The sequence below is a fragment of the Zonotrichia albicollis genome, chromosome 29, assembly GCF_047830755.1.
Source record: "Zonotrichia albicollis isolate bZonAlb1 chromosome 29, bZonAlb1.hap1, whole genome shotgun sequence".
Taxonomy (NCBI): Eukaryota; Metazoa; Chordata; class Aves; order Passeriformes; family Passerellidae; genus Zonotrichia; species Zonotrichia albicollis.
In genome coordinates this window covers 4507825-4530920 of record NC_133847.1, presented here as the reverse complement: position 1 = coordinate 4530920, position 23096 = coordinate 4507825, and the positions used below count along the sequence as shown (strand labels likewise).

Below are 23096 nucleotides of genomic sequence, written 5' to 3'. Positions count from 1 at the left end.
TGGGGGCGGGATTCCCACTCCCCGCCCCCCTTTGCCGTGCCTGCCCCTTTAAGAGCCCGTGACGTCACGCCCACGGCTACTTTGTAGCGCGGGGAGGGGCGGGGCCCGCGCGCGCCCGGCGGATTCGCGGGGTCTCTTAAAGAGGCCGCGCAGCAGCTCCAGGTAACGGGGGTCCCGGGCCGGGGGCTGCGAGGGGTGGCAGGAGAGGCGAGGCCGTGTCCCGGCTGCTGGTCCCGGCCGGATGCGTCCCCCCAGCGTCCCCCGAGCTCTTAGTGCCACCCCCCCCCCCCCCCCCCCCCCAGGCTATCCCCGTGTTCCCATCGCAGCCCCGAACTGTCCCCATGTCCCCTCTGGACTGTCCCCATCGTTCCTTCGTGCTGTCCCCATGCTGCCCCTGGGTTATCCGTGTCTCCCCCGGGCTGTCCCCACATCCTCCCGGTGACTCCGCACCCCGCCCAGAGCGGGGCTCCGTGCGGCCGAACCGGGCTGGGGGACGCGGGCTTGGAGGGCACCGGGAGCTGCGGTTGCTCCGGCGGTTGCCGGGTTCCGCCGAGCTCCCCGGTTGCAGCGATGCGGCGTGTTCGTCCTCGTGTGATGAGTGAGCAGATTCCCACGCGAGTCCCCCGGGAGGATCCAGGGATTGATTCTCCGGTTGTTTTGTCCCGAAACGAGCCGCCCTCCCCGCGGGGCTCGGGCTCCCCCGGACCGGCAGTTCCGCTCCGGTTCCAGCGGATGGGGACACTCAGACACCTCTGTCTCCTTGTGTCACCCCCTCCCTGCAGCTCCTTCTTCCTCTCCGTGTCACCCCAGCTGACCCCGGTGCATCCCCGCAGGAATCTACCCCCGGACCCACTCGTGTCGGGCCCCGCAGGCGGATTAGGCGGATTTCCCAGCCGGGATCCTAATCCCGCTGCCCCGTGCCCGTTTATCCCGCCCGCTCCCGGGACCCGGCTTAGCCCCGGGCGCGGGCGGGCGGCGGCAGCGCGGGGCGCCGGTGAGTGCGCGGCCCCGGGGCAAAACGAGGGGCAAATCCGGGGCTCCCGGTGACCGGGGAGCCGCCCCGGAGCTCGGTTCTCCCCGGGGCGTGGGCGGGTGCAGCGGACGGAACGCGGCGGGTTGGGTCGTGCCGCCGCCACCGGGCTCGTCACGGAGCCGCCTTGGCAGAGCTTTGCTGCCGGGCCCCGGAGCTGCTGGCCCCGCTCCAGGGGTGGGTGAATTCCGGGGAACTTGGCAGAGAGGGATGCGGGTGTCGGAGCTCGCCCTCGAGCCCGCTGCACCGGAGCAATTCCGCTCCTGGGCTGATGAGAGCCCCACCCACATCCCTCTCATGGGGAAACTGAGGCACGGGCAGGTCTCAGCCTCTCCCGGGCTGCCCAGCTCCTTCCTGGGGTGCCGGCATGGGCACTGAATCGTGCTCCTGGCTCCCGGACAGAGCTCATGCCCTATTCTGCTGCTTTTGGTTTAGGAAAGAATGTGATTTGAGCCTTTAGCTCCGCAAAGGAGCTTTGCTGCCGGAATGCCGTCCGGCTCCTGCCGGCCCCGGAGCTCAGCGCTGTGCCCGGCACCGTGCCCGGGCTGTGATAAGCCCCGAAGCAGAAGGGAGTGAGAGCCCGATCGTCACCCCCAGCTCGGGGCTGCCCCTCTGCTCTCAGCCGGACCGAGCGATGGCCGTGGGCACCCAGCTGGGGCTGCTGCTCTGGAAGAACTTCACCTACCGCCGGCGGCAGCGGGTGAGTGGGCGATCTGGGTGGGGCAACCCCGAGCCGCTGGTGCCTGGCACAGGGGCAGGCAGAGCCCTGGACGCTGATGGGCACCGGGAGCCCACTAGCCTCGCGTCTCCCCCAGATCCAGCTGGCTATCGAGATCCTGTGGCCCCTCTTCCTCTTCCTTATCTTGATCTCAGTGCGGCGATCCCACCCGCCCTTCAAGCAGCATGAGTGTGAGTGTCCCTGAGCCAGCCGAGCCCCCTCTGTGTGCCCTTCGGGGTGACACCAAGGGGACAAACACGGGGGGCGGTCACAGGGTGCTCGGGTGTGTGTGTGGGGTCCCACAGTGCCCCCCTGAACCTGCCTTCCTCTCCCTCAGGCCACTTTCCCAACAAGGCGCTGCCCTCTGCGGGGACCCTGCCCTGGCTGCAGGGCATCATCTGCAACATGAACAACCCCTGCTTCCGACACCCCACGGCGGGAGAGGCCCCGGGCGTGGTGGGCAACTTCGATGGCTCCATGTGAGCGGCGGGGCTGGGGATCAGCACAGCGGGGCTGGGCGGGGGTCTCACTGTCCCCTGTCCCGTGTCACAGCGTGTCCCGGCTCCTGAGCGAAGCCCGGCAGGTCCTGCACCGCGGGCACGGGCAGCGCCTCCTGAGCAGCTTCGCCCGGCTCCTGCCCGCCCTGCGCCGGCTCCGGGACAGCGGCAACCAGCGGAGGGGTGAGCACCGGGAGCGGGGGGTGCCGGGAGTGCCAGAGCCCTTGTCTGACCGCTGCTCCCCCAGCTCTGCCGGTGAGGGAATACTTGAGAGAGGACGAGACTTTCTCCCGGTTCCTGCGGGCCAACACATCCCTGCCCCCGGGGCTGGTGGATGAGCTGATGGGGGCTCGGCTCAGCCCCCGCATCGTGAGTGTCCCGCGGTGCCCATTCCCGGTGCCCGCTCCCAGTGCTCGCTCCCGGTGCCCATTCCCGGTGTTCATTCCCGGTGCCCATTCCCGGTGTTCATTCCCGGTGCCCGCTCTCGGTGTTCACTCCTGGTGCCCATTCCCGGTGTTCACTCCCGGTGCCAACTCCCGATGTTCACTCCCGGTGCCCGCTCCCGGTGTTCACTCCCGGTGCCCGCTCCCGGTGTTCACTCCCGGTGCCCATTCCCGGTGCCCGCTCCCGGTGCCCCCATCCTGACTCCCCCCCTCCTTCCAGTTCTCCTTGGCGAGCCTTCGCCTCCCGCTGAAGGTCCTGGTCTGCAACGCCTCGGTGCTGGGGGGATTCCTGGTGGGCAGCGACGCCGACTCCACCCGGAGCCTGCAGCAAGAGCTCTGCGCGCTGCCCAGCTCCCAGCTCCGTGCCATGGAGGGCTCCTTTCTCGCCCAGATGGACTTCCCACGGCTCCTGGCGGTGAGCCCCCAGCTCGGCCGGGTGCTGGGAGGAGGCCAAGACCCCTGGCCTCCCCTGACCCCTTCTCATGCCCCGTGTAGGAACAGCTGAGCTCAGAGCTGGGCGGAATCGCCGGCACCGTGGAAGCTTTGGGCAGCTTCCTGCGGGATGCAGCATCCCTGATGGAGGAGGTACAGCCCTCATTCCCCTGCCCATCCCACCGTGTCCCTGTCCCCTCTTCACTCACCCCACTGTTCCCAGGTCTCCTCCATGCCCAGCCTGGCTGAGCTGCGTCAGGAGATTGAGGGGCTGAGGGCCCCCAACAGCAGCACGGGTGCATTCAGAGCCCTGTCCCGCATCGCCTGTGGCCACCCCGAGGGCGGGGGGCTCAGGATCCCCTCCCTCAACTGGTACGAGGACAACGATGTCAAAGCCTTCCTGGACCGTAACACCTCAGAGCACAAACCCGTGGCCTCAGGCAGCACCAGTGAGTGTGGGGGGCTCAGCCAGGGGCTGTGGGGGGCTGCTGGTGGTGGGGGGCTGCTGGTGAGGGCTCAGCTCTGCACCCCCAGGTCCCTTCTGCAGGGAGCTGCTGCACAGCCTGGAGTCCAGCCCCCTGTCACAGATCTTCTGGAGGGGGATCAAGCCCCTCTTTGTGGGGAAGATCCTGTACACCCCACCTGGGCCTGGCCCTGACAGCATCATGGCTGAGGTGAGTGGGGGCTGTGGGGGGCTGTGGGGGTTTGGGTGGGTCTCATCCCGAACCTGCCTCATTTCCCTCACACAGGTGAACCGAACCTTCCGGGAGCTGGCGGTGCTGGGGGAGCTGGGGGGTGCCTGGCAGGAGCTGGGACCCCGAATCTACACCGTCCTCAACAGCAGCCTGGAGATGCAGGTGCTCCAGGTGTGTGAGCCCGGACTCCTGCCATTGCTGTGGGGTGCAGGATGGTCTGTGCTGGGGTGCAATGAGTGGGGTGGGATGCAGCTGGAGCAGGGTGGGCTGCATGGCCTCCCACACCCTGCTGCTTTGCAGGAGCTGCTGCTGGCCCCCAGCACAGCCCAGATCCTGGATGGGTTCCTCAATGGCACCTCCTGGAAGCTGCCAGAGCTGGTCACGTTCCTGACGGGGCCAGCAGGGGGACCAGGCCTCACCTGGCACCAGGTGTACGCTGATGTGGACGCAGTGCTGAGCACGCTGTCACAGTTCATGAAGGTTTGTGCCACCCTGCTAAGGGTGAGTTGGCCTCTTGCACCACCCGTGCCCTCTGAGCCCACCTACCCTCCCTCCCACAGTGTGTCTGCCTGGACAAGATCGAGGCAGTGGCCACCGAGGAGCAGCTGGTAGCCCGAGCCCTGGAGCTGCTGGAGGAGCAGCAGTTTTGGGCTGCAGTGGTCTTCCAGCCCCCCATCAATGCCACAGCCCCCGGGCTGCCACCCCACGTCCGCTACAAGATCCGCATGGACATCGACGATGTCACGAGGACCAACAAGATCAAGGACAGGTTGGGGGATGCTGTTTGTCTCCATGGCCAGCCACCCTGTGCTGGTTGCCAGGAGATCCCTGGTGCCAGCACCATGCTCTGCCCCCAGGTTTTGGGACCCAGGCCCTGCAGCTGACCCCTTCAGTGACCTGCGCTACGTCTGGGGGGGCTTCGTGTACATCCAGGACCTGGTGGAGCAGGCAGTGGTGAGGGTGCACACTGGGGCTGCCCCACGGACCGGGGTCTACGTCCAGCAGATGCCCTACCCCTGCTACGTGGATGATGTGTGAGTAGAGGGGCAGCCCCAGACCCTTTGGGGACAGTTGGGTGGTCCCCCTGCTGCAGCATCACTGCACCATGGAGGTGGCACAGGGCTGGTCGTGCCCTGGTGTCCCTGGCCCAAGAGAGGAGTGTGGAGCTAAGGGTGGAATGGCTGGTGGTATCTCCCCAGGTTCCTGAGGGTCCTGAACCGCTCGCTGCCTCTCTTCATGACTCTGGCCTGGATCTACTCCGTGGCCATGATCATCAAGGGGGTGGTGCACGAGAAGGAGACACGTCTCAAGGAGACCATGAAGACCATGGGGCTGAGCAGCGGGATCCTCTGGCTCAGCTGGTTCCTCAGCAGCTTCATCCCCTTCCTCCTCAGCTCTGCCCTCCTTGTCCTCATCCTCAAGGCAGGTTGCAGGTCTCAGAGGGCAGCATGGGTGGGAGCCAACATGGGAGGCTCCACAAGCTCCAACCCGCCTCCATCCACAGCTGGGAAACATCCTGCCCTACAGCAACCCAGCAGTCATCTTCCTCTTCCTCGGCACCTTCTCAGTGGCCACCATCAGCCAGTGCTTCCTCATCAGCACCTTCTTCCCCCGTGCCAACCTGGCCTCGGCGTGCGGTGGCATCATTTACTTCTCTCTGTACCTGCCCTACGTGCTGTGCGTGGCCTGGCGTGACTACATCACCTTCCCGCTCCGTGTCCTTGTGGTGAGCTGGGATCTGCCCCTCTGCCCTGCCCTGCTGCTCTGGGTTTGCCCCCATGCCAGGCTTTGCCCTCACTGCCCTTCTGGCTGTCCTCAGAGCCTGCTGTCCCCCGTGGCCTTTGGTTTTGGCTGTGATTACTTCTCCCTCTATGAGGAACAAGGGGTGGGCATCCAGTGGCACAACCTGGCTGCCAGCCCCGTGCCAGGAGACCCGTACAGCTTTGCTGCATCCATGGGGCTGCTGCTGCTGGATGCTGTCCTCTATGGCCTGGCCACCTGGTACATCGAGGGTGTCTTCCCAGGTGAGTGCAGCCCCTCCCTGGCCCCCAGCTGCCACTCAGCCCTGGCCCCAATTAACCCCTTCTGCTGCAGGTCAGTATGGGATCCCCAAGCCCTGGAATTTCCCCTTCCTGAAGAGCTACTGGTTTGGGGAATCATCCTCATCTGGGCACTCCCTGTACCACAGCAGCTCCCACACTGCACCCCAAGGTGAGTCCCTGCCCATCCTGGAGCTGTGTGGCTGAGGGCAGTGGCCATGGAGCCCTCCAGCTCAGTCCTTCACCCCAGAGGAAGGCCCTGCACCCCATGGCAAGGGGACATCTCTGGGGACACCTCTGGAGACAGAGCTGGGGACACCTTTGGGGAAACCTTTGGGGACAGGGCTGGTGCTGGGGACAGAGTTGCTGGGGTGTTTTGGGGTCACTGCTGGGGAGGTTTTTGGGTCAGTGGTGGGGAGGATTTGGGATCAGTGACAGGGGGGTTTTGGGATCAGTGACAAGGGGGATTTGGGATCAGTGACAGGGGGGTTTTGGGGTCAGTGACAAGAGGGTTTTGGGGTCAGTGACAAGGGGGTTTTGGGGTCACTGACAAGGAGGCTTTGGGGTCACTGACAAGAGGGTTCTGGGGTTGCTGCTGGGAAGGTTTGGGGTTGCTGCCAAAGGGGTCCTGGCCGGAGCTGTGACCCCTTGGTGGCTTCCAGTGCTGGTGGAGGAGCCACCTGCTGATCTCCAGCCCGGCGTCTCCATCCGCAACCTGGTGAAGGTTTATGGCAGCAGCGGCCATGCAGCCGTCAACGGGCTGAGCCTGGACTTCTACGAGGGGCAGATCACATCCTTCCTGGGCCACAACGGCGCTGGAAAGACCACCACCATGTGAGACACCCCAGAGGGGCTGCATGGCCATGGCTGGGGACAGGAGCCGAGCCTGACTCTGTCCCCACACAGGACAGGGTACCCTGGCCCCAAGCCTTGCTGCCCCTGTGCTCCATGACCCGCTTTTCTCACCCCTTCCAGGTCCATCCTGACTGGCCTCCTGCCCCCCACCTCGGGCACTGCCTACATCCTGGGCTGGGACATCCGCTCCGACATCGACAGCATCCGCAAATCCATGGGGATGTGTCCCCAGCACAACGTGCTCTTCGACATGTAGGCATGGCTGGGGCAGTGTGGGGAGCGATGCAGCGCTGTCCCCTCATTCCCTGTGCCAGGTCGTGGAATTTGGGGTTTATTGCAAAGGGCCTGGGTGCAGGGCCCTGCTGGGAGCTGCAGCCACAGCTCAGAGAAGAGAAAGGTAGAGAGGATGAGAGGGTAAGAGAGTAAAAGGAGTAAGAGAGTAAAAGGGGTAAGAAGGCTAAGAGACAAGAGCTAAGAGAGTGAGGTTCCCGTTACAATACCATAAATCTTCTTCTGTTTTGAATATTCTGATTCTCACTAACCAATCTAGTACAATATACAAATCCTATAGCACTTCCATACAGCCTATAAGAATCATTACATTACCATACTGTGTTACATTTTAAACCCTAAAACCTCCTCTTTGGATGCCTTCTGCCAAGCTACCAGGGTCTGCTCTGACCCTTGGGGCTGCCTGCAAGCAGAGGGTGTTGTTCCATCAAAAGGGGATCACCTTCAGCCAGCCACACCATTGTTTTCCAGTTGTTCAGTAACTAAAGGATCTCAAATCTTGCTTTCATTTCAATCTCCCTTAGAGCTTCTATATTCTCAAAATCTTTTGCCAGGCAATCACATTTATCAGGCTTTCCTCTTTCATCTCCCCCAACACCCCTCACCTTGCCTTTTCCCCCCCGTACCCACAGCCTGACGGTGGAGGAGCACGTCTGGTTCTACGGGCGGCTGAAGGGGCTCTCGGAGCAGCAGGTGCAGGAGGAGATGGAGCAGCTGCTCCAGGACACGGGGCTGCCCCACAAGCGCCGGGAGCAGACCAGGAACCTCTCTGGTGCGTGCAGAGCTCGGGCTGGGTGCCAGGGAGGGGCTCCATGGCCCGGAGCCCCCACAACGCCGTCCCTCTGCAGGTGGGATGCAGAGGAAGCTCTCGGTGGCCATCGCCTTCGTGGGCGGCTCCCGCGTGGTGATCCTGGACGAGCCCACGGCCGGCGTGGATCCCTTCTCCCGCCGCAGCATCTGGGAGCTGCTGCTCAAGTACCGCAAAGGTGGGGCCGGGAGCCTCAAATCTCACCTGGCAAGGGGGGATATTTACAGACACGAACAAAACGGGGCTGCTGGGAAAGTGCTTCGAGCTGTTTGTTTTTCAGCATCAGTCTCGTTACATGGTTATGCTAATGGGAAGATGCTAGCAGCTCACAGTCTAGGCATCAGGCTAAAAAACTTGATGTTAAACTTACTTTATAAGTTTCTTGACCAATCACACAAAGCAAAAGCACATTGACAGTATTTATATCTGTATAGTATATATTCTATATTGACAGTAGTTCTATCCAATCACTACAAGCACACGTACCTTTGGTTAAACAATGCTTACTTATTTTGAATACAATACCCACTTGTAAGCCTCAACGCACAGAGCTCTATTATTAATCTTTAACCCTCCTAATATCTTGCTAGATAAACTTTCTGCAGTTTAGAGAGCTATTCAGACAAGCATTAATACACAGGCCATTGCTCTATTTGCCCTTGCCTTTTCTACAGTTTGAATAATTTCTCTGCTGATTTATCTCATGGCTGTTGCTTTAGCTCTACTCACAATTCTGCTGTATCTGACACCTGCCTTTTGCAGCTTTCCCAAAACCCTCTAATTTTATGGATTCCCATACAAATTCACCCTCTGACCCCCCCCAGCTTTGGGAGAACCTGCAATGGGGGGGTCCATCAAGGGGGTCAAGCCTGTTTCTGGTCCCCAGGTCGCACCATCATCCTGTCCACCCACTACATGGACGAGGCGGAGCTGCTGGGGGACCGCACTGCCATCATCTCCCAGGGCCAGCTCTGCTGCTGTGGCTCCCCCCTCTTCCTCAAGGCCAGGCTTGGCACTGGGTACCACCTCACCCTGGTGAAGAGGGACAGGAGCGGGACAGGCGGCAGCACCGGCACCGTCCCCGGTGTCACCAAAAAGGTGGGAGCCTGATGGTCGTCCCCCAAAGGGCAGCCAGTGTATTGCTGCAGGGCACAAAACAACATGATGCACACACTGCTGCTCTCAAGGTGAAGAAAATTGAAGTTTGTTTTCTGACTCCAACATTTACAGTTTTCCAAAAGTGACAGTGGATTGGAGGGTGACAGTGCCACCTCTCCAATGGTACTGGATGAACCAACAGTCCATCAAATTTCTTCTCCTCCATGAAAGAATGCAAAATAATGAGTTATTTACAGGAAGTGTGTGAGAAAGTTTGCCACGAGAATGTAAACATCAGAAAGCTTAGAAAAATCTTAAAAAATAAGGGTGACACCCCCAGGGAACTGGCACAGGTGTGAGGTGTCCCCATGTCACCATAGGACATGAAACAACACGAGCGCACACACTGCTGCTCTCAAGGTGAAAAAAGGGAAGTTTATTTTCTGACTCCAACATTTATCAATTTTTCAAAAGTGCCAGTGGATTGGAAGGTGACAGTGCCACCTCTCCAGTGACACTGGACAAACCAACAGTCCATCAGATTTCTCCTCCTTCTCATAAAAGAATGCAAAACATTCTCAAATGTTAAATAAGTTAATAATAATTCTAATAAGTTAAATAATAATTCTAAATAAGTTATTTACAGAAAGCATGTGAGAAAGTTTGGCACAAGAATATAAACGTCAGAAGGCTTAGAAAATCTTCAAAAATCAGGGCGACACCAGTGTCTCTGTCCTGGGTGTTGGGGGGCACTGGGAGCCAGGTGCTGCTGTGGGGTGCCAGGCTCCAGCCCCCCTTTCCTGCAGGATGGCAGTGACTCGGAGCACAGCAGTGACACCGGCCTGGGCAGCGAGCGGGGCAGTGATGCCAGCGCCGTGGGTGAGCGTTTTGTCCCCTCAGTGTCACCCTCAGCTGCTCCCCAAACATCCCCCATCAGCCAGGGGTTTTGGGGGTGCATGTGCCCCCTCTCCCCCTTCTACTGGAGGTGCACAAGGGGGTCTCCATCCCTTCCATCTCCCCTGGGACCCTCAGGCTGGGCACACGGAGCTGTGGCCAGCTGTGCCAGTGGCTGCTGCCCCTGATGTTTCCATCCCTCCCCATCCCTCCAGATGTGGCCCAGCTGTCGGCGCTGATCCAGAAGCTGGTCCCCGGCTCCAGGCTGGTGGAGGACATCGGGCACGAGGTGCTGTTTGTCCTGCCCTACAGCGGGGCCAGGGATGGGGCCTTTGGGGAGCTGTTCCGCGAGCTGGACGCGCGCCTGGGCGAGCTGGGGGTCTCCAGCTACGGCATCTCTGACACCACCCTGGAGGAGGTACCGGGGGGGCTGTGCTCAGGGGGCTCCAGGGGGTTCCCCTCTGTGTTTAACACCAGCCCTCCCACACCCCCAGATATTCCTGAAGGTGGCTGAGGACACAGCACTGGACGCTGACACTGCAGGTAAAACCCCTCAGTGCTGGCTGGAGCTGAGCTCTGGGGTGCAGGGAGGGTTGGGGAGGTGCTCAGCAGCTCAGAGAAGAGGGGTGGGGTGTCCCCAGCACTCTGCAAAAGCTGGGGACACCATGGATGCAGATCCATGTGTCCTTGGCCCTGTGTCACTATAGGACACGAAAAAACGCAAGTGCCACCACTGTTCTTAAGGTGAAGAAAAAAATGAAGTTTATTTTCTTACTCTAGCACTTACAGTTTTCTAAAAGTGGCAGTGGATTGGAGGGTGACAGTGCCACCTCTCCAATGGCACTGGACAAACCAACAGTCCATCAGCTTTCTCCTCCTCCATAAAAGAATGCAAAACAATGAGTTATTTACAGGAAGTGTGTGAGAAAGTTCACTCCAAGAATGTCGACATCAGAAGGCTTAGAAAATCTTAAAAAAACCAGGGTGACAGTCCTGCCCTGGCATGTTGTCCTCATTTTTCCAGGCACCATGAAAGGAGCAGCCCCTGGCGAGATGGGAGACGGGGATGTGGCTGATGGAGAGCTGGGTAAGGACGGGGCAGTGGGACCCCTGAGCTGTGCTGAGAGACCCCCACCTCCATCTCCTGGGCTGGGGTGATGACATGTGTCCATCTGGGCAGCTGTCCATCCCTTCAAGCTGGGGGACACTCAGGGACCCTCGTGCACCCCCGGTTTTGGGGTGTCCCCAGAGCAAATATATCTGGGGTGAGGATGGGTTTGGGGAAGCCCAGCTCTGCACAGGATTTGGGATGGGATGTGAAATGCCAGGGGGAAGAACTCTTGAGGGAGAACTGGCATGGAGACAGCCATTCTGGGAGGGGGCTGTGATGGTTTGGGGCACCAGCTCTGCCCTGGGTGGGCACTGGTTGTAACCCCTCTCTCCTCTCCTTTACATTGAGCCAAAGGAGCCAGGCGAGGTAGGAGCTGGGGGGAGTTTGGGGGGGCTGGGGGTTCCTGTATGCAGCATCCCATCCCTGCTGGGCTGGGGGCTGTCTGAGGGGGTTGGGGGCTCCCAGTATCCCATCCCTACTGGGGTGAGGGCTGTTTGGAGGGACTGGGGGCAGTTTGGGGGGGCTGGGGACTCTTTGGGGGGCTAGGAGTTCCTGCATGCAGCATCCCATCCCTGCTGGAGTGAGAGCTGGGGGCAGTTTGGGGGGCTGGGGCCTCCCAATATGCCATCCTTGCTGGGCTGGGGAATATCTGGGGGGATATCTGGGGGCTTCTGGATGCAGCATCCCATCCCTACTGGGGTGGGGGCTGATGGCTGGGGGTAGTTTAGGGGGGCTGGGGGCTGTTTGGGGCCACTTGGAGCTCCTGCATGCAGCATCCCATCCCTGCTGGAGTGAGAGCTGGGGGCAGTTTGGGGGGTCTGGGGGTTCCTGCATGCAGCATCCCATCCCTGCTGGGCTGGGGGCAGTTTGGGGTTCCTGCCTGCAGCATCCCATCCCTGCTGGGGTATGAGGATGCCCCTGCCATTCCCCTGTCCCCCTGGCACGACTCCCTTGCCAAATCCCTCTCTTCCCCGCAGCAGAGGAGCCCCGGGAGACCGACCTGCTGCGGGGCCCGGCGTGCGGGCGGGTGCGGGGCTGGGCGCTCACCTGCCGCCAGCTCCGCGCCCTCTTCACCAAGAGGATGCTCCACGCCCGCCGCAGCACCCGCGGCTTCCTGGCGCAGGTGAGGCCGAAGGGAGGGAGGGGATGGGGCAGGGTGAGGTAGAACCAGCCCTGATCCCCCACCCCGGGCTCCCCAGATCGTGCTCCCCGCCGTGTTCGTGTGCATCGCGCTGCTCTTCAGCCTCATCGTGCCGCCCTTCGGGAGGTACCCACCGCTGCAGCTGCAGCCCTGGATGTACGGGCAGCAGTTCACCTTCTTCAGGTGTGTCCCCAGCGCTCTGCCCGCCCTGTCCCCGCTCCCTCAGTGCCACCAGCTCACTGCTGTGTCCCCCTTTAGCAACGATGCCCCTGGAGATCCCGACACAGCGCGGCTGCTGGAGGCGCTCCTGGCCGAGCCCGGCTTCGGCACCAAGTGCATGAAGGAAGAGGGGAAGGGGTGAGTGTCCAGGGCTGGCTTGGCCCCCTCCTCAGAGCCCTTTAATGCCCGCAGGGGGGCTATTGACAGATCACAAACTGCTGTGGAACGTGCCTCGAGCTGTTTTATTTTCCAGCATCAGTCGCATTACATGGCTGTGACAATGGGAAGATGCCAGTGATGCTGGTCGGGGGTTATTTACAGAAACGAACGAGACAGGGCTGTTGGGAAAGTAGTTCGAGCTGTTTATTTTCCAGCATCAGTCTCATTACATGGCTATGACAATGGAAAGGTGCTAACAGCTCACAATCTAGGCAGCAGGATAGAAAACTCAATGTTACAACTCACTTTATAAGCTTCTTGACCAATCACACAAAGCAAAATCACATTGACAGTATTTATATCTGTATAGTATATATTCTATATTGACAGTAGTTCTATCCAACCACTATAAGCACACATCCCTTTGGTTTAACAATGCTTGCTTATTTTGAATACAATACCTACTTATGAGCCCTAAAACACAATGCACAGAGCTCCATTATTAAGCTTCAAACTTCCTAATATCTTGCTAGATAAACTTTTCTGTAGCTTAGAGAGTTACTCTAGCCAAGCATTAATACACAGACCATTGTTCTATTCATCCTTGCTTTTCTACAGTTTAAATAATTTCTCTGCTGACCAATTTCATGGCTGCTGCTTGGCTCTAACCACAGTTCTGCTGTCTCTGAGGCCTGCCTTTTGCAGCTTTCCCAAAACCCTGTAATTTTGTGGATTCCCACACCCACGGAGCAGCTCTGCCACCCGGTGTGATGCTGGGTGGGTCCCGCTGCCCCTGGCTCACACCAGGCTGCTAATGGGAGTTTCTCTTTCTTTTTCTCTCTCCTGGTCCCCAGGGCAGGCCTGTGCCCCCCAGCTTCCCATCCTGATGGATTCTCAACCCCTTCAGTGCCCCCATCCCTGCTGGAGGTGCTGCAGCGTGGGAACTGGACACGGGCAAAGCCATCCCCACCGTGCCAGTGCAGCGGGCCAGGGGCACACAGGATGCTGCCCGAGTGTCCCGAGGGGGCCGGGGGGCTCCCCCCACCCCAGGTAACCCCAGCCTGGCAGGGGCAGCCCCAGGGCTCTGTCAGTGCTGGCTGTGGGGGCTCTGGTGTGTGATGGTGGTCACAGGGGTCTGGGGATGAGGGAAGAGATGAGGATGTGACGCCATGTTTCAGAAGGCTTGATTTATTATTTTATTATATATATTATATTAAAACTATACTAAAAGAATAGAAGAAGGGATTTCATCAGAAGGCTAGCTAAGAATAGAAAAAGAAAGAATGATAACAAAGGCTTGTGGCTTGGACAGAGAGTCTGAGCCAGCTGACTGTGATTGGCCATTAATTAGAAACAACCACATGAGACCAATCACAGATCTACCTGTTGCATTCCACAGCAGCAGATAATCAATGTTTACATTTTGTTCCTGCGGCCTCTCAGCTTCTCAGGAGGAAAAAAATCCTAAAGAAAGGATTTTTCATAAAAGATGTCTGTGACATGGTGATGCTCTGGGGATGCCACAGGGCTGGGTGTCCATCCAGCCCCTCTGTCCATCCCACAGGTGCAGAGGGGCACAGGGGACATCCTTCAGAACCTGACGGGCAGGAACATCTCTGACTACCTGGTGAAGACCTATCCCCAGATCATCCGTCAGGAGTGAGTGCTGGGGCTGGGAACACCAGGGACAGTGTGGGGACACCAAGGGAACACCCTAGGGACACCTGGAGGGAGGGGACACTGCTGGGGACATGGCTGGGTGGGCAGGTGCTGCCCTAACGTCCCCTTGAGGGGTTTCTCTCTCCTCTGACTCCTCCTATCTCATTCCTTTCAGGCTGAGGAACAAGAAGTGGGTGAATGAGCAGAGGTGAGCTGGGCCTGGCACAGCCAGGGGTGGAGGGAGACAGGAGAGCCCTGGTGGGTTTGGGGAGAGCCTGAGTGGTCCCTGTGTCAGCGTTCAGAAACGCATTATCACAAGAATGATTACATGCAGGTGCTTGTATTGAAGAGCTCTGGGTGTCAGGGGTACAAACCCAAATCTGTCATGTTCCTCCCAGATTTTGGGATGAACACGTTTTTATATTCTGTCATTATATAACTCTCATGTTAATTATTAAACTTATATTGTTCTATTGTATACATAGATTTCATCCAAGCATGGGCTCCTCATGGCCCCCCTCAAACTTCTAACAGAGTTTCTCATGATTCTTCCTACGATTAAACAATAATTATATTTAATTACTAAACAATCATCACATCTAACAATTATATCATTTATCATATACTGCTTACACAGGTGCAATTTCACATGACCTGGCAAACACTAAGCCTAACATTTTCAGAGTCTATTTTTAACATTTTTCCAGGGTCCCACTAGCTTCTTTCTAATTCCCCAGATTTTATGATTTTAAACCCTTTTACTATCACCTGGGCAGAGGCATCATCCAGGTGCCTTCAGCCCCTTGCTGTGTGTCCCTTACCTGGCACCTGGGTGAGCAGAGGGTTGAGTTTCCACAAGGGTGCCAGGTTTCATAGAACTGTGGAATTTCCTGGGGTGGAGAGGACCCACGTGGATCCTCAAGCCCAGCTCCTGGGAGTGTCTCTGGCAGGTTTGGGAGCTCCATTTCTCCTGCAGGTACGGCGGCTTCTCCCTGGGTGCTGGCAGCTCCCAGGCCCTGCCATCGGCAGCGGAGGTGGATCAGGCGGTGCTGGAGCTCCGTGTGCTGCTCAACATCACCCTGGTACAGCAGGACTCAGCCCCTGGCTCAGCTCTGGGGGTCCCAGGGCTGGGAGACCCCTCCTCACCCCTGTGTGTGTTCCTGCACCCAGGGCAGCCCCTCGGATCGGCTCCTGGCCAACCTCAGCCGCTTCATTGAGGGCTTGGATGCACGCAGGAACGTCAAGGTGTGCCTGAGGGGTGGGAGCTGGGGGCAGCAGGGATGTGGCAGTGTGACAGTGTTCACAGGGGTTCTTGGATGAGGGAAGAGAGGAGGACGTGACTCCGTGTTTCAAAAGGCTTGATTTATTATTTTATGGTATATATTATATTAAGAAAGGATATATTACATTAAGGATGAGGGAAGAGACAAGGATCTGACTCCATGTTTCAAAAGGCTTGATTTATTATTTTATGATATATATTATACTAAAACTATACTAAAAGAATAGAAGAAAAGGTTTCATCAGGAGGCTAGCTAAGAATAGAATAGCAAAGAATGATAAAGGTTTGTGGCTCGGGCTCTGTGTCCAAGCCAGCTGGGCTGCGATTGGCCATTAATTCTAAACATCTAACATGGACTAATAAAGATCCACCTGTTGCATTCCACAGCAGCAGATAACCATTGTTTACATTTTGTTCCTGAGACCTCTCAGCTTCTCAGGAGAAAAAATCCTAAGGAAAGCATTTTTCATAAAAGATGTCTGTGACAGCAGTGATGTCCCCTCAAGGGGGACTGAGCATGGCTGGGGCTGCAGGGGAGCTGGAACCCAGTGGGAACCGGGGATGCTCCTGGTGGGAGTGGGAGCTGCAGGCACAACCAGGGGCAGTGCCAGCTTGGCTGGGGGGCTCCGAGCTGCCCGACCCTCCCCATCCTGCAGGTCTGGTTCAACAACAAGGGCTGGCACGCCATGGTCTCCTTCCTCAACGTGGCCAGCAATGGGCTGCTGCGAGCCCGGCTGCCCCCCGGCACCGACCCCGCACGCTTCGGCATCACGGCCACCAACCATCCCCTGAACCTCACCAAGGAGCAGCTCAGCGAGGCCGCCCTGTGAGTGTGGGCACGGGGGTCCCGCAGCCCCCCCTGGCTCCCGCTGAGCTCTGTCCCCTCCTCGGCAGGATGGCCACCTCTGTGGACGTGCTGGTCTCCATCTGCGTGATCTTCGCCATGTCCTTCGTCCCGGCCAGCTTTGTTGTCTTCCTCATTGAGGAGAGGGTCAGCAAGGCCAAGCACCTCCAGTTTGTCAGCGGGATGAAGCCCATCACCTACTGGCTGGGCAACTTCGCCTGGGACATGGTGGGGATGGGGATGGGGACAGGGATGAGTTCCAAAGGGTCTGATCCCAGCCCTGACCCCTTTCCTTGCTTTTCCACCCCCTCAGTGCAACTACCTGGTGCCCGCGCTGCTGGTCATCCTCATCTTCCTCTGCTTCCAGCAGGAATCCTACGTGTCCTCGGCCAACCTGCCCTCCCTGGTGCTGCTGCTGCTGCTCTACGGGTGATGGGGCAGCAGAGCCCAGCAGGGGCGAGGGGGTTGTGGGGCTGGGGGCACCCAGGGTGAGGGGTTGTGGTGCTTGGGAGGGTTGGGTGCACTCTCAGGCTGGGATGGAGGGGATTTTGGGGCTGGGGGCAGCTGGGGTGAGGGGTTGTGGTGCTTGGGAGGGTGGGTGCACTCTCAGCCCCCCAGGCTGGGATGTGCACCTCAGCCAGGCCCTGCTGTGCCCCTGCAGATGGTCCATCACCCCCCTGATGTATCCAGCCTCCTTCCTCTTCAGCATCCCCAGCACTGCCTACGTGGCCCTGACCTGCATCAACCTCTTCATTGGCATCAATGGCAGCGTGGCCACCTTTGTGCTGGAGCTCTTTGTGGACCAGGTGAGCCTTGGGATGCTCTGCACCCCTCGTTCCTTCCATGCAGTGCCAGTGCCAGCTCCCCACCCCTCTCCTTGCTGCCCCATCAGAACCTCAACGACATCAACCGTGTCCTGAAGAAGGTTTTCCTCATCTTCCCCCACTTCTGCTTGGGCCGAGGCCTCATTGACATGGTGAAGAACCAGGCAATGGCTGATGCCTTTGAGAGGTTTGGTGAGTCTGGGGGTGTCAGGGCTGCTCCCCCTCCCCAAAGCCCAGCACTGGGGTCCCCTGTTCTTACAGCCCCTCTTGCTGACTGCAGGGGACAAGCGCTTCGTGTCCCCCCTCTCCTGGGAGCTGGCAGGGAAGAACATGTTTGCCATGGCCATCGAGGGCATTGTCTTCTTCCTCTTCACCCTCCTGCTGCAGTACCACCGCTTCTTCCTGCGCCTGGGGTGAGCAGAACCCCAGAACCACAGAATCACTGGGAATCAGAATCCCAGAATCACTGGGAATCAGAATCCCAGAATCACTGAGAATCAGAATCCCAGAATCCCAGAATTACTGAGAATCAGAATCCCAGAATCCCATAATCACTGAGAATCAGAATCACAGAATCACAGAGAATCAGAATCCCAGAATCACTGAGAATCAGAATCACAGAATCCCAGAATCACATAATCACATAATCACAGAATCACAGAATCCCAGAATCACATAATCACAGGATCCCAGAATCCCTGAGAATCAGAATCACCAGGTTGGAAGAGACCTTTAAACTCATCAAGTCCAACCCAGCCCCAACACCTCAACTAGACCATGGCACTGAATGCTACATCCAGGATTTTTTAAACACATCTAGGGATGGTGACTCCACCACCTCTCCAGGCAGATGATTCCAGTACTTTATCACTCTTTACATGAAAACTTTTTCCTGATATCCAACCTAAGTTTCCCTTGGCGCAGCTTGAGGCTGTGAGCTTTGGTTGTGTCAGTGCTGCCTGGAGAAAGAGCCCAGCTCCACCTGAGCTCAGCCACCTTTCAGGAGCTGTAGACAGTGATGAGGGCACCCCTGAGTCTCCTTTTCTCCAGGCTAAACATCCCCAGCTCCTTCAGCCATTCCTTATAGGGTTTATGTTCCAAGCCCCTCACCAGCCTTGTTGCCTTCCTTCGGATATGTTCAAGTGTCTCAACATCCTTCCTAAACTGGATACCAAACTGGACACAGCACCTTGGGGGTGCTCAAGGGCGTGGATAGCCCTAGATGTGCCCTTGCCACTGTTCCCCACAGCCCACGGGCTCTGGAGCTGCCCTCGCTGGGAGATGAGGACCACGACGTGGCCAGGGAGCGGGCGAGGGTGGGCAACATCCCCCCACACGGCCACCTCCTGCTTCTGAAGGACCTGACCAAGGTGGGTGGGTGGGGCTGGGCCCTGCTGTGAGCTCCAGCCCCCCCAGGACCCCTGGCAGTGGCAGGAGGGAGCACCAGTGCCACCTCTGCTCCATGCAGGTGTACCGGCGCAGGAAGGCTCCGGCCGTGGACCGGCTCTGCGTGGCCATTCCCCCCGGGGAGGTGAGGGACAGACGGACAGACAGACAGCTCTGTGGGCAGGGCCAGGGCTGCCAGTGAGCCTGCTCTGCCCCCACAGTGCTTTGGCCTCCTGGGGGTGAACGGTGCTGGGAAAACATCCACCTTCAAGATGCTGACAGGGGACACGGAGGTGACGCTGGGGGAGGCCTGGTTGAAGGGGCACAGGTGAGTGAATGTAAGGACTCCATGACTTGGATCCTGCTCCATGTCCCCACAGCCATCATCTCTGTCCCCTCTGTGCTCTTCCTGGCCCTTTGTCCTGCAGCCTGCTCCATCCTCATCCTCATCCCTGCAGCTGCTTGTCCCTATTCCCACAGGATCCCTGGCACATGTGCCCATCCCACAGTGTGGTCACCTCTCCCTGCCCCATGCTCCCCTGTCCCCATCCTGTGCTCACCTGTCCCCATCCCACAGTGTGCTCACCACTTCCTACCCCATGCTCACCTGTCCCTGCTCCATCCTCACCTGTCCCCATCCCACAGCGTGCTCACCGACCTCCAGTCTGTCCACCAGCACATGGGTTACTGTCCCCAGTTTGATGCCATCACGGACCTGCTGACGGGGCGGGAGCACCTGGAGTTCTACAGCCGCCTGCGTGGCATCCCAGAGGAAGAGACCCCCAGGGTAGGGCCTGCTCCCTGTTGTCTTGGTTTGGAAAGACAGGAGTCTGCTAAGGAAGGCAGGAGCCTCCCCTGAAATGGAGAATGTAAACTCTCCCCACCCCTCTGAATTGCTGTAAATTTTAAATTAAGGGGCTCTCAGGCAAAAATATGGAAGCAGGAAATAACAGTTCTTTAATAGGAAAAATTAAAAAAAAAAGATAAAATAAACAATGCAGTACACTAGAATAACACTGACAGAGTCAAAACACACCTGACACCCTGTGGGTCAGGGTGTTGGCAGCACTCCTATTGGAAATGTGGCTGCAGCCCTCCTGCAGTGTCAGGGGTGGTTCTGCTGGAGCAGGGATCCTGTAGAGAAGGATGTATTCTTCCTCTGAAGATCCAGTGGAAGCAGAGACAGATGCTGTTCCTATGGGGAATCCAGTGGAGAAGCCATGCTGGTGTCTCAAAACCTCCAGATTATATCCGGGTAGGAATGCTTGGCTGGGGTTACAGAATCCCCAGATTATATCCAGGCAGGAATGCTTGGCTCCTCCCTCTGGGCTCACATCTCCCAATGGGATGCTATAGTTCTTATCAGCCATGCAGGGACATTCAATAGCTGTTATCAGCAGATGTCCCCTCCCCAGGGCGGTGTGAATGTGGTCACTCAAAGAGAGAGATAAAGCAAACTGCCCACTTGACAAAAGACAATCTGCCATACAGATGTTAACAGAAAACATCTTGCATTGCAATCTCCAACACCTGTCCTCCCCATGCTATGGAGAACCCCCCAGCCTCACCCCTCTGTCTCTCACAGGTGGCTCAGTGGGGCATCACCGCTCTGGGGCTGGCCCCACACGCCGACCGGCCGGCGGGCAAATACAGCGGGGGCAACAAACGCAAACTCTCCACGGCCATCGCCCTCCTCGGCTGTCCCCCCGTTGTTTTCCTGGTGAGGGGGGCACTGGGAGGCCCCACAGCATGTCCTGCTTAGTTAGTTCCTGGATAATAAGTCATTTGGGCAGGAATCCTGTCAGGGGAGGGAGCCCTGCAAGGGAGGGCAGGGTTAGGAGCAGCGCTGCGTTTAAGGATGGAATTTTGGTTCATGCAGTCATTAGGGTAGGTAGTTTTAAGACTTTGTGTTTAGGGTGAGGAAGATGGTTGCAGTTATTACAGCATGCAGGTAGAAATTGAGGAGGGTGAGTTTAGGGTTGTAGATGATGATGATTGCTATTCAGCCTAGGTGAGAGATGGAAGAGAAGGCCAGGATTTTTTTTATTTGTGTTTAGTTAAGACCCATTTATCCTCCTAGGGCTGCTGAGAGGATAGCTAAATAGTTAGGAGTGTAGGATTTAGTGAGGGCAAGGTTATGTATAGTGTGACTGGGGGGAGTTTTATGATAGTGGATAGCACGAGGCCAGTGGTGAGAGGAGAGCCTTGGAGTGCTTGTGGGAATCAGAAGTGGAATGTCACTGTCCTGGTTTTATTGTGATTGCTGAGGTGAGGATCAGGCAGGACGCTGGGTGGGTAAGATGGGTGATGTCTCACTGCCATGTGTTGGTTATGGTGGAGAATAAGACAAAGGCAGAAGCAGCTGCTTGGCTTAGGGGGCACCAACTGACCCTGGGCCCGTTGCAGGATGAGCCCACGACGGGGATGGACCCGCAAGCCCGGAGGTTCCTGTGGGAGCGAATCCTTGGTGTGATCCGGGACGGACGGTCCGTGGTGCTCACATCCCACAGGTGAGTGAGTCCCCACAAAGGGGAGCACCCCATTGTTAAGGTGGGGGGTTTTTGGTCTCCCCCAAGCCCCCGCAGCCCTCAGATTTGGCTTAACCCCGAGCAAAGCAGTCCTTACCCAGATAACTCAGTCCCTCTGGGAGATAGAGTGCGAATACCTACAAGCTGTAACTACTACCTTTGGCAAGCTAAGTGATTTCCAGCTCATTAGTGATCATCAGCTCTCTTAGGATTTCAGCTCATGCTTGCTGAAATCCTAAGAGAGCTGATAACCCCATAGGGCTAGGGGCAGAGACAGACAGTGAGAGAGGAGAAAGAGCATCCTGGCAGTTCCACAGCGATGGTTTATTTAGGGGTCTGTGAAGGGTTCCAGCAACAGCTCTTCTGCCAAAAAATGGGCTAAAACAGCCCCTTTTTATAAAGTATAGGGAGATCTAAACTTGTCCAATAGTAAAGGTTAGGGAGAATGTGACCCATGGAGTTACAGAGATAAGCAAGGCAGAAGGCAGGAGCTTATTTTGCTGTCTCAGCAGTTCCTACTGTTAAGTCTCAGCCCTCCATGGAGTCTGCTACACCCCATAACCCCCCTATGGGCTAGCAGTGTCCCTCTGCCCTGGGGGGGGCTCACACGTGTCCCCCCAGCATGGAGGAGTGCGAGGCGCTCTGCACCAGGATGGCCATCATGGTCAACGGCCGCTTCCGCTGCCTGGGCAGCGTCCAGCACCTCAAGAACAGGTACTGAGTGGGGGGCTAGGGGGTCTCCAGGGGGTGGTGGCCATGGCAGCGCTCACAGAGTGTCCCCTCTCCCCGCAGGTTTGGGGATGGGTACACGGTGGTGGTGCGGGCGGGGGGCCCTGGCCCGGCAGCGGTGCAGGCCCTGCTGCAGCAGCATTTCCCTGGCATTGTGCTGCGGGAGCAGCACGGGGGGCTGCTGCAGTACCACCTCCCTGCCCGTGTCACCTCCCTGGCCGCCGTCTTCAGACTTCTGGCCGCCCACCGTGGCCCCTGCCACATAGAGGACTACTCAGTGTCCCAGACCACGCTGGACCAGGTACAGGGGAGGCGGTGTGAGGGTGTGGTGGCCCTGTCCCGTGGTGCCATCTCTCATTCTGCCCTTCCTGCAGGTCTTCATGCACTTTGCCCAGGAGCAGAGCGATGGGGACGCCGGGGAAGCGACAGCCTCAGGACAGGATGTGGCCGCCAGCCCCGGGAGGAGGCTGAGCAGGTTCCTGGAGGATGACAGCTACCAGGAAAGCGCTGTCTGAGTGGGCCATGGTGTCCCATGGACCCTCCTTGGATGTCACCACAGCACAAGCCAGGATCACAGGGCTTTGGAGTACTGCAGCCCCCCAGAGCTGCACAGAAGAGGCACATCCTGCCCACTGGCACGGTGTCACCATCCGACAGGACAGTGGGTGCTGGGTCAGAGTGCCAGGACAGAGCTGGCCCTGGCTCCCCGCGGTGGGGTTGATGCCCTGCGCGGGGCTGAGCTGGATGGGGGGTCTGGGGCTGGCCTTGGGACCCCGCTTGCTGTAACCGAGCAATTCAATAAAAACCCGCGGTACTGCCGGGGGGCTCCATTGCCCTTGCTGGGGGACAGGGTCGGGGCACAGCAGGACACGGGCAGCATGGCGTCCATAAAAAACTTTTCCTAACACCCAACCTAAATTTCCCTTGGCAGAGCTTAAGACAGTGTCCTCTCCTGTCAGTTGGACAGAGGGTTGATGCTCGACTGTGCCAGGGCCGCGCCTGGGGGGCTCCCCCGACTTCATGGGGGGCTGGAATGCCCCGCGCCGCTCTCTGGGAGACAAAAGGGTGATCCCAGGGAAACGGCTTCGAGACCGTACCTGGGAAAAAATATGGAACGCTTCACGAATTTGCGTGTCATCCTTGCGCAGGGGCCATGCTAATCTTCTCTGTATCGTTCCAATTTTAGTATATGTGCTGCCGAAGCGAGCACGAATTAAGCTCCCCCCGCAGCGGTATTTAAACCCTCCACTATCAGTGATTTTTACCTCAGTGCGAGCCTACCTCTTTTCCGTCGCCTGGGCTTTTCTTCATATGATCACGCTCCCAAGTGATGCATCCTAGTTTTTTTATTCTAAATCTTCCGCTTTGGTGAAATTTTTTGCCCTTTTTGAGGTCAAACGGCCGCCCGGACGTG

The 23096-nt window shown here is 58.0% G+C and overlaps 1 protein-coding gene and 1 non-coding gene across 8 annotated transcripts; one reads left to right on the top strand and one right to left on the bottom strand.

The window, feature by feature from the left end:
- The first annotated feature begins 25 nt into the window (after positions 1–25).
- ABCA7 (ATP binding cassette subfamily A member 7) lies at positions 26–22885 on the top strand. 7 transcript variants are annotated; one of them, XM_074528596.1, is made up of 52 exons: positions 41–162; positions 834–994; positions 1466–1730; positions 1846–1939; positions 2086–2227; positions 2301–2428; positions 2493–2614; positions 2909–3103; positions 3184–3273; positions 3344–3569; positions 3655–3794; positions 3870–3986; positions 4116–4295; positions 4376–4584; positions 4673–4849; positions 5015–5237; positions 5320–5541; positions 5635–5839; positions 5910–6026; positions 6517–6688; positions 6830–6961; positions 7633–7772; positions 7849–7986; positions 8695–8906; positions 9713–9785; positions 10016–10218; positions 10295–10343; positions 10825–10887; positions 11260–11277; positions 11892–12034; positions 12111–12235; positions 12311–12409; positions 13285–13480; positions 13995–14089; positions 14265–14297; positions 15066–15171; positions 15260–15334; positions 16028–16197; positions 16266–16443; positions 16529–16644; positions 16877–17021; positions 17108–17231; positions 17320–17452; positions 18289–18409; positions 18508–18570; positions 18647–18753; positions 19071–19212; positions 20011–20145; positions 20832–20935; positions 21575–21667; positions 21746–21983; positions 22057–22885. In XM_074528596.1, exons 3-52 carry the CDS (start codon positions 1665–1667, stop codon positions 22195–22197), a joined length of 6735 nt encoding a protein of 2244 aa, XP_074384697.1. In that variant the 5' UTR covers positions 41–162; positions 834–994; positions 1466–1664; the 3' UTR covers positions 22198–22885. The 7 variants fall into 7 exon arrangements, with proteins under 7 accessions (XP_074384695.1, XP_074384697.1, XP_074384693.1 ...); XM_074528592.1 differs by having other exon boundaries at positions 11889–12034; XM_074528593.1 differs by having other exon boundaries at positions 72–162; positions 783–994; positions 11889–12034.
- On the bottom strand, positions 22786–22892 carry LOC113460572 (U6 spliceosomal RNA). The gene has a single exon (XR_003382418.2). It is a non-coding gene; the product is annotated as a U6 spliceosomal RNA (small nuclear RNA).
- Between the last annotated feature and the right edge of the window lie 204 nt (positions 22893–23096).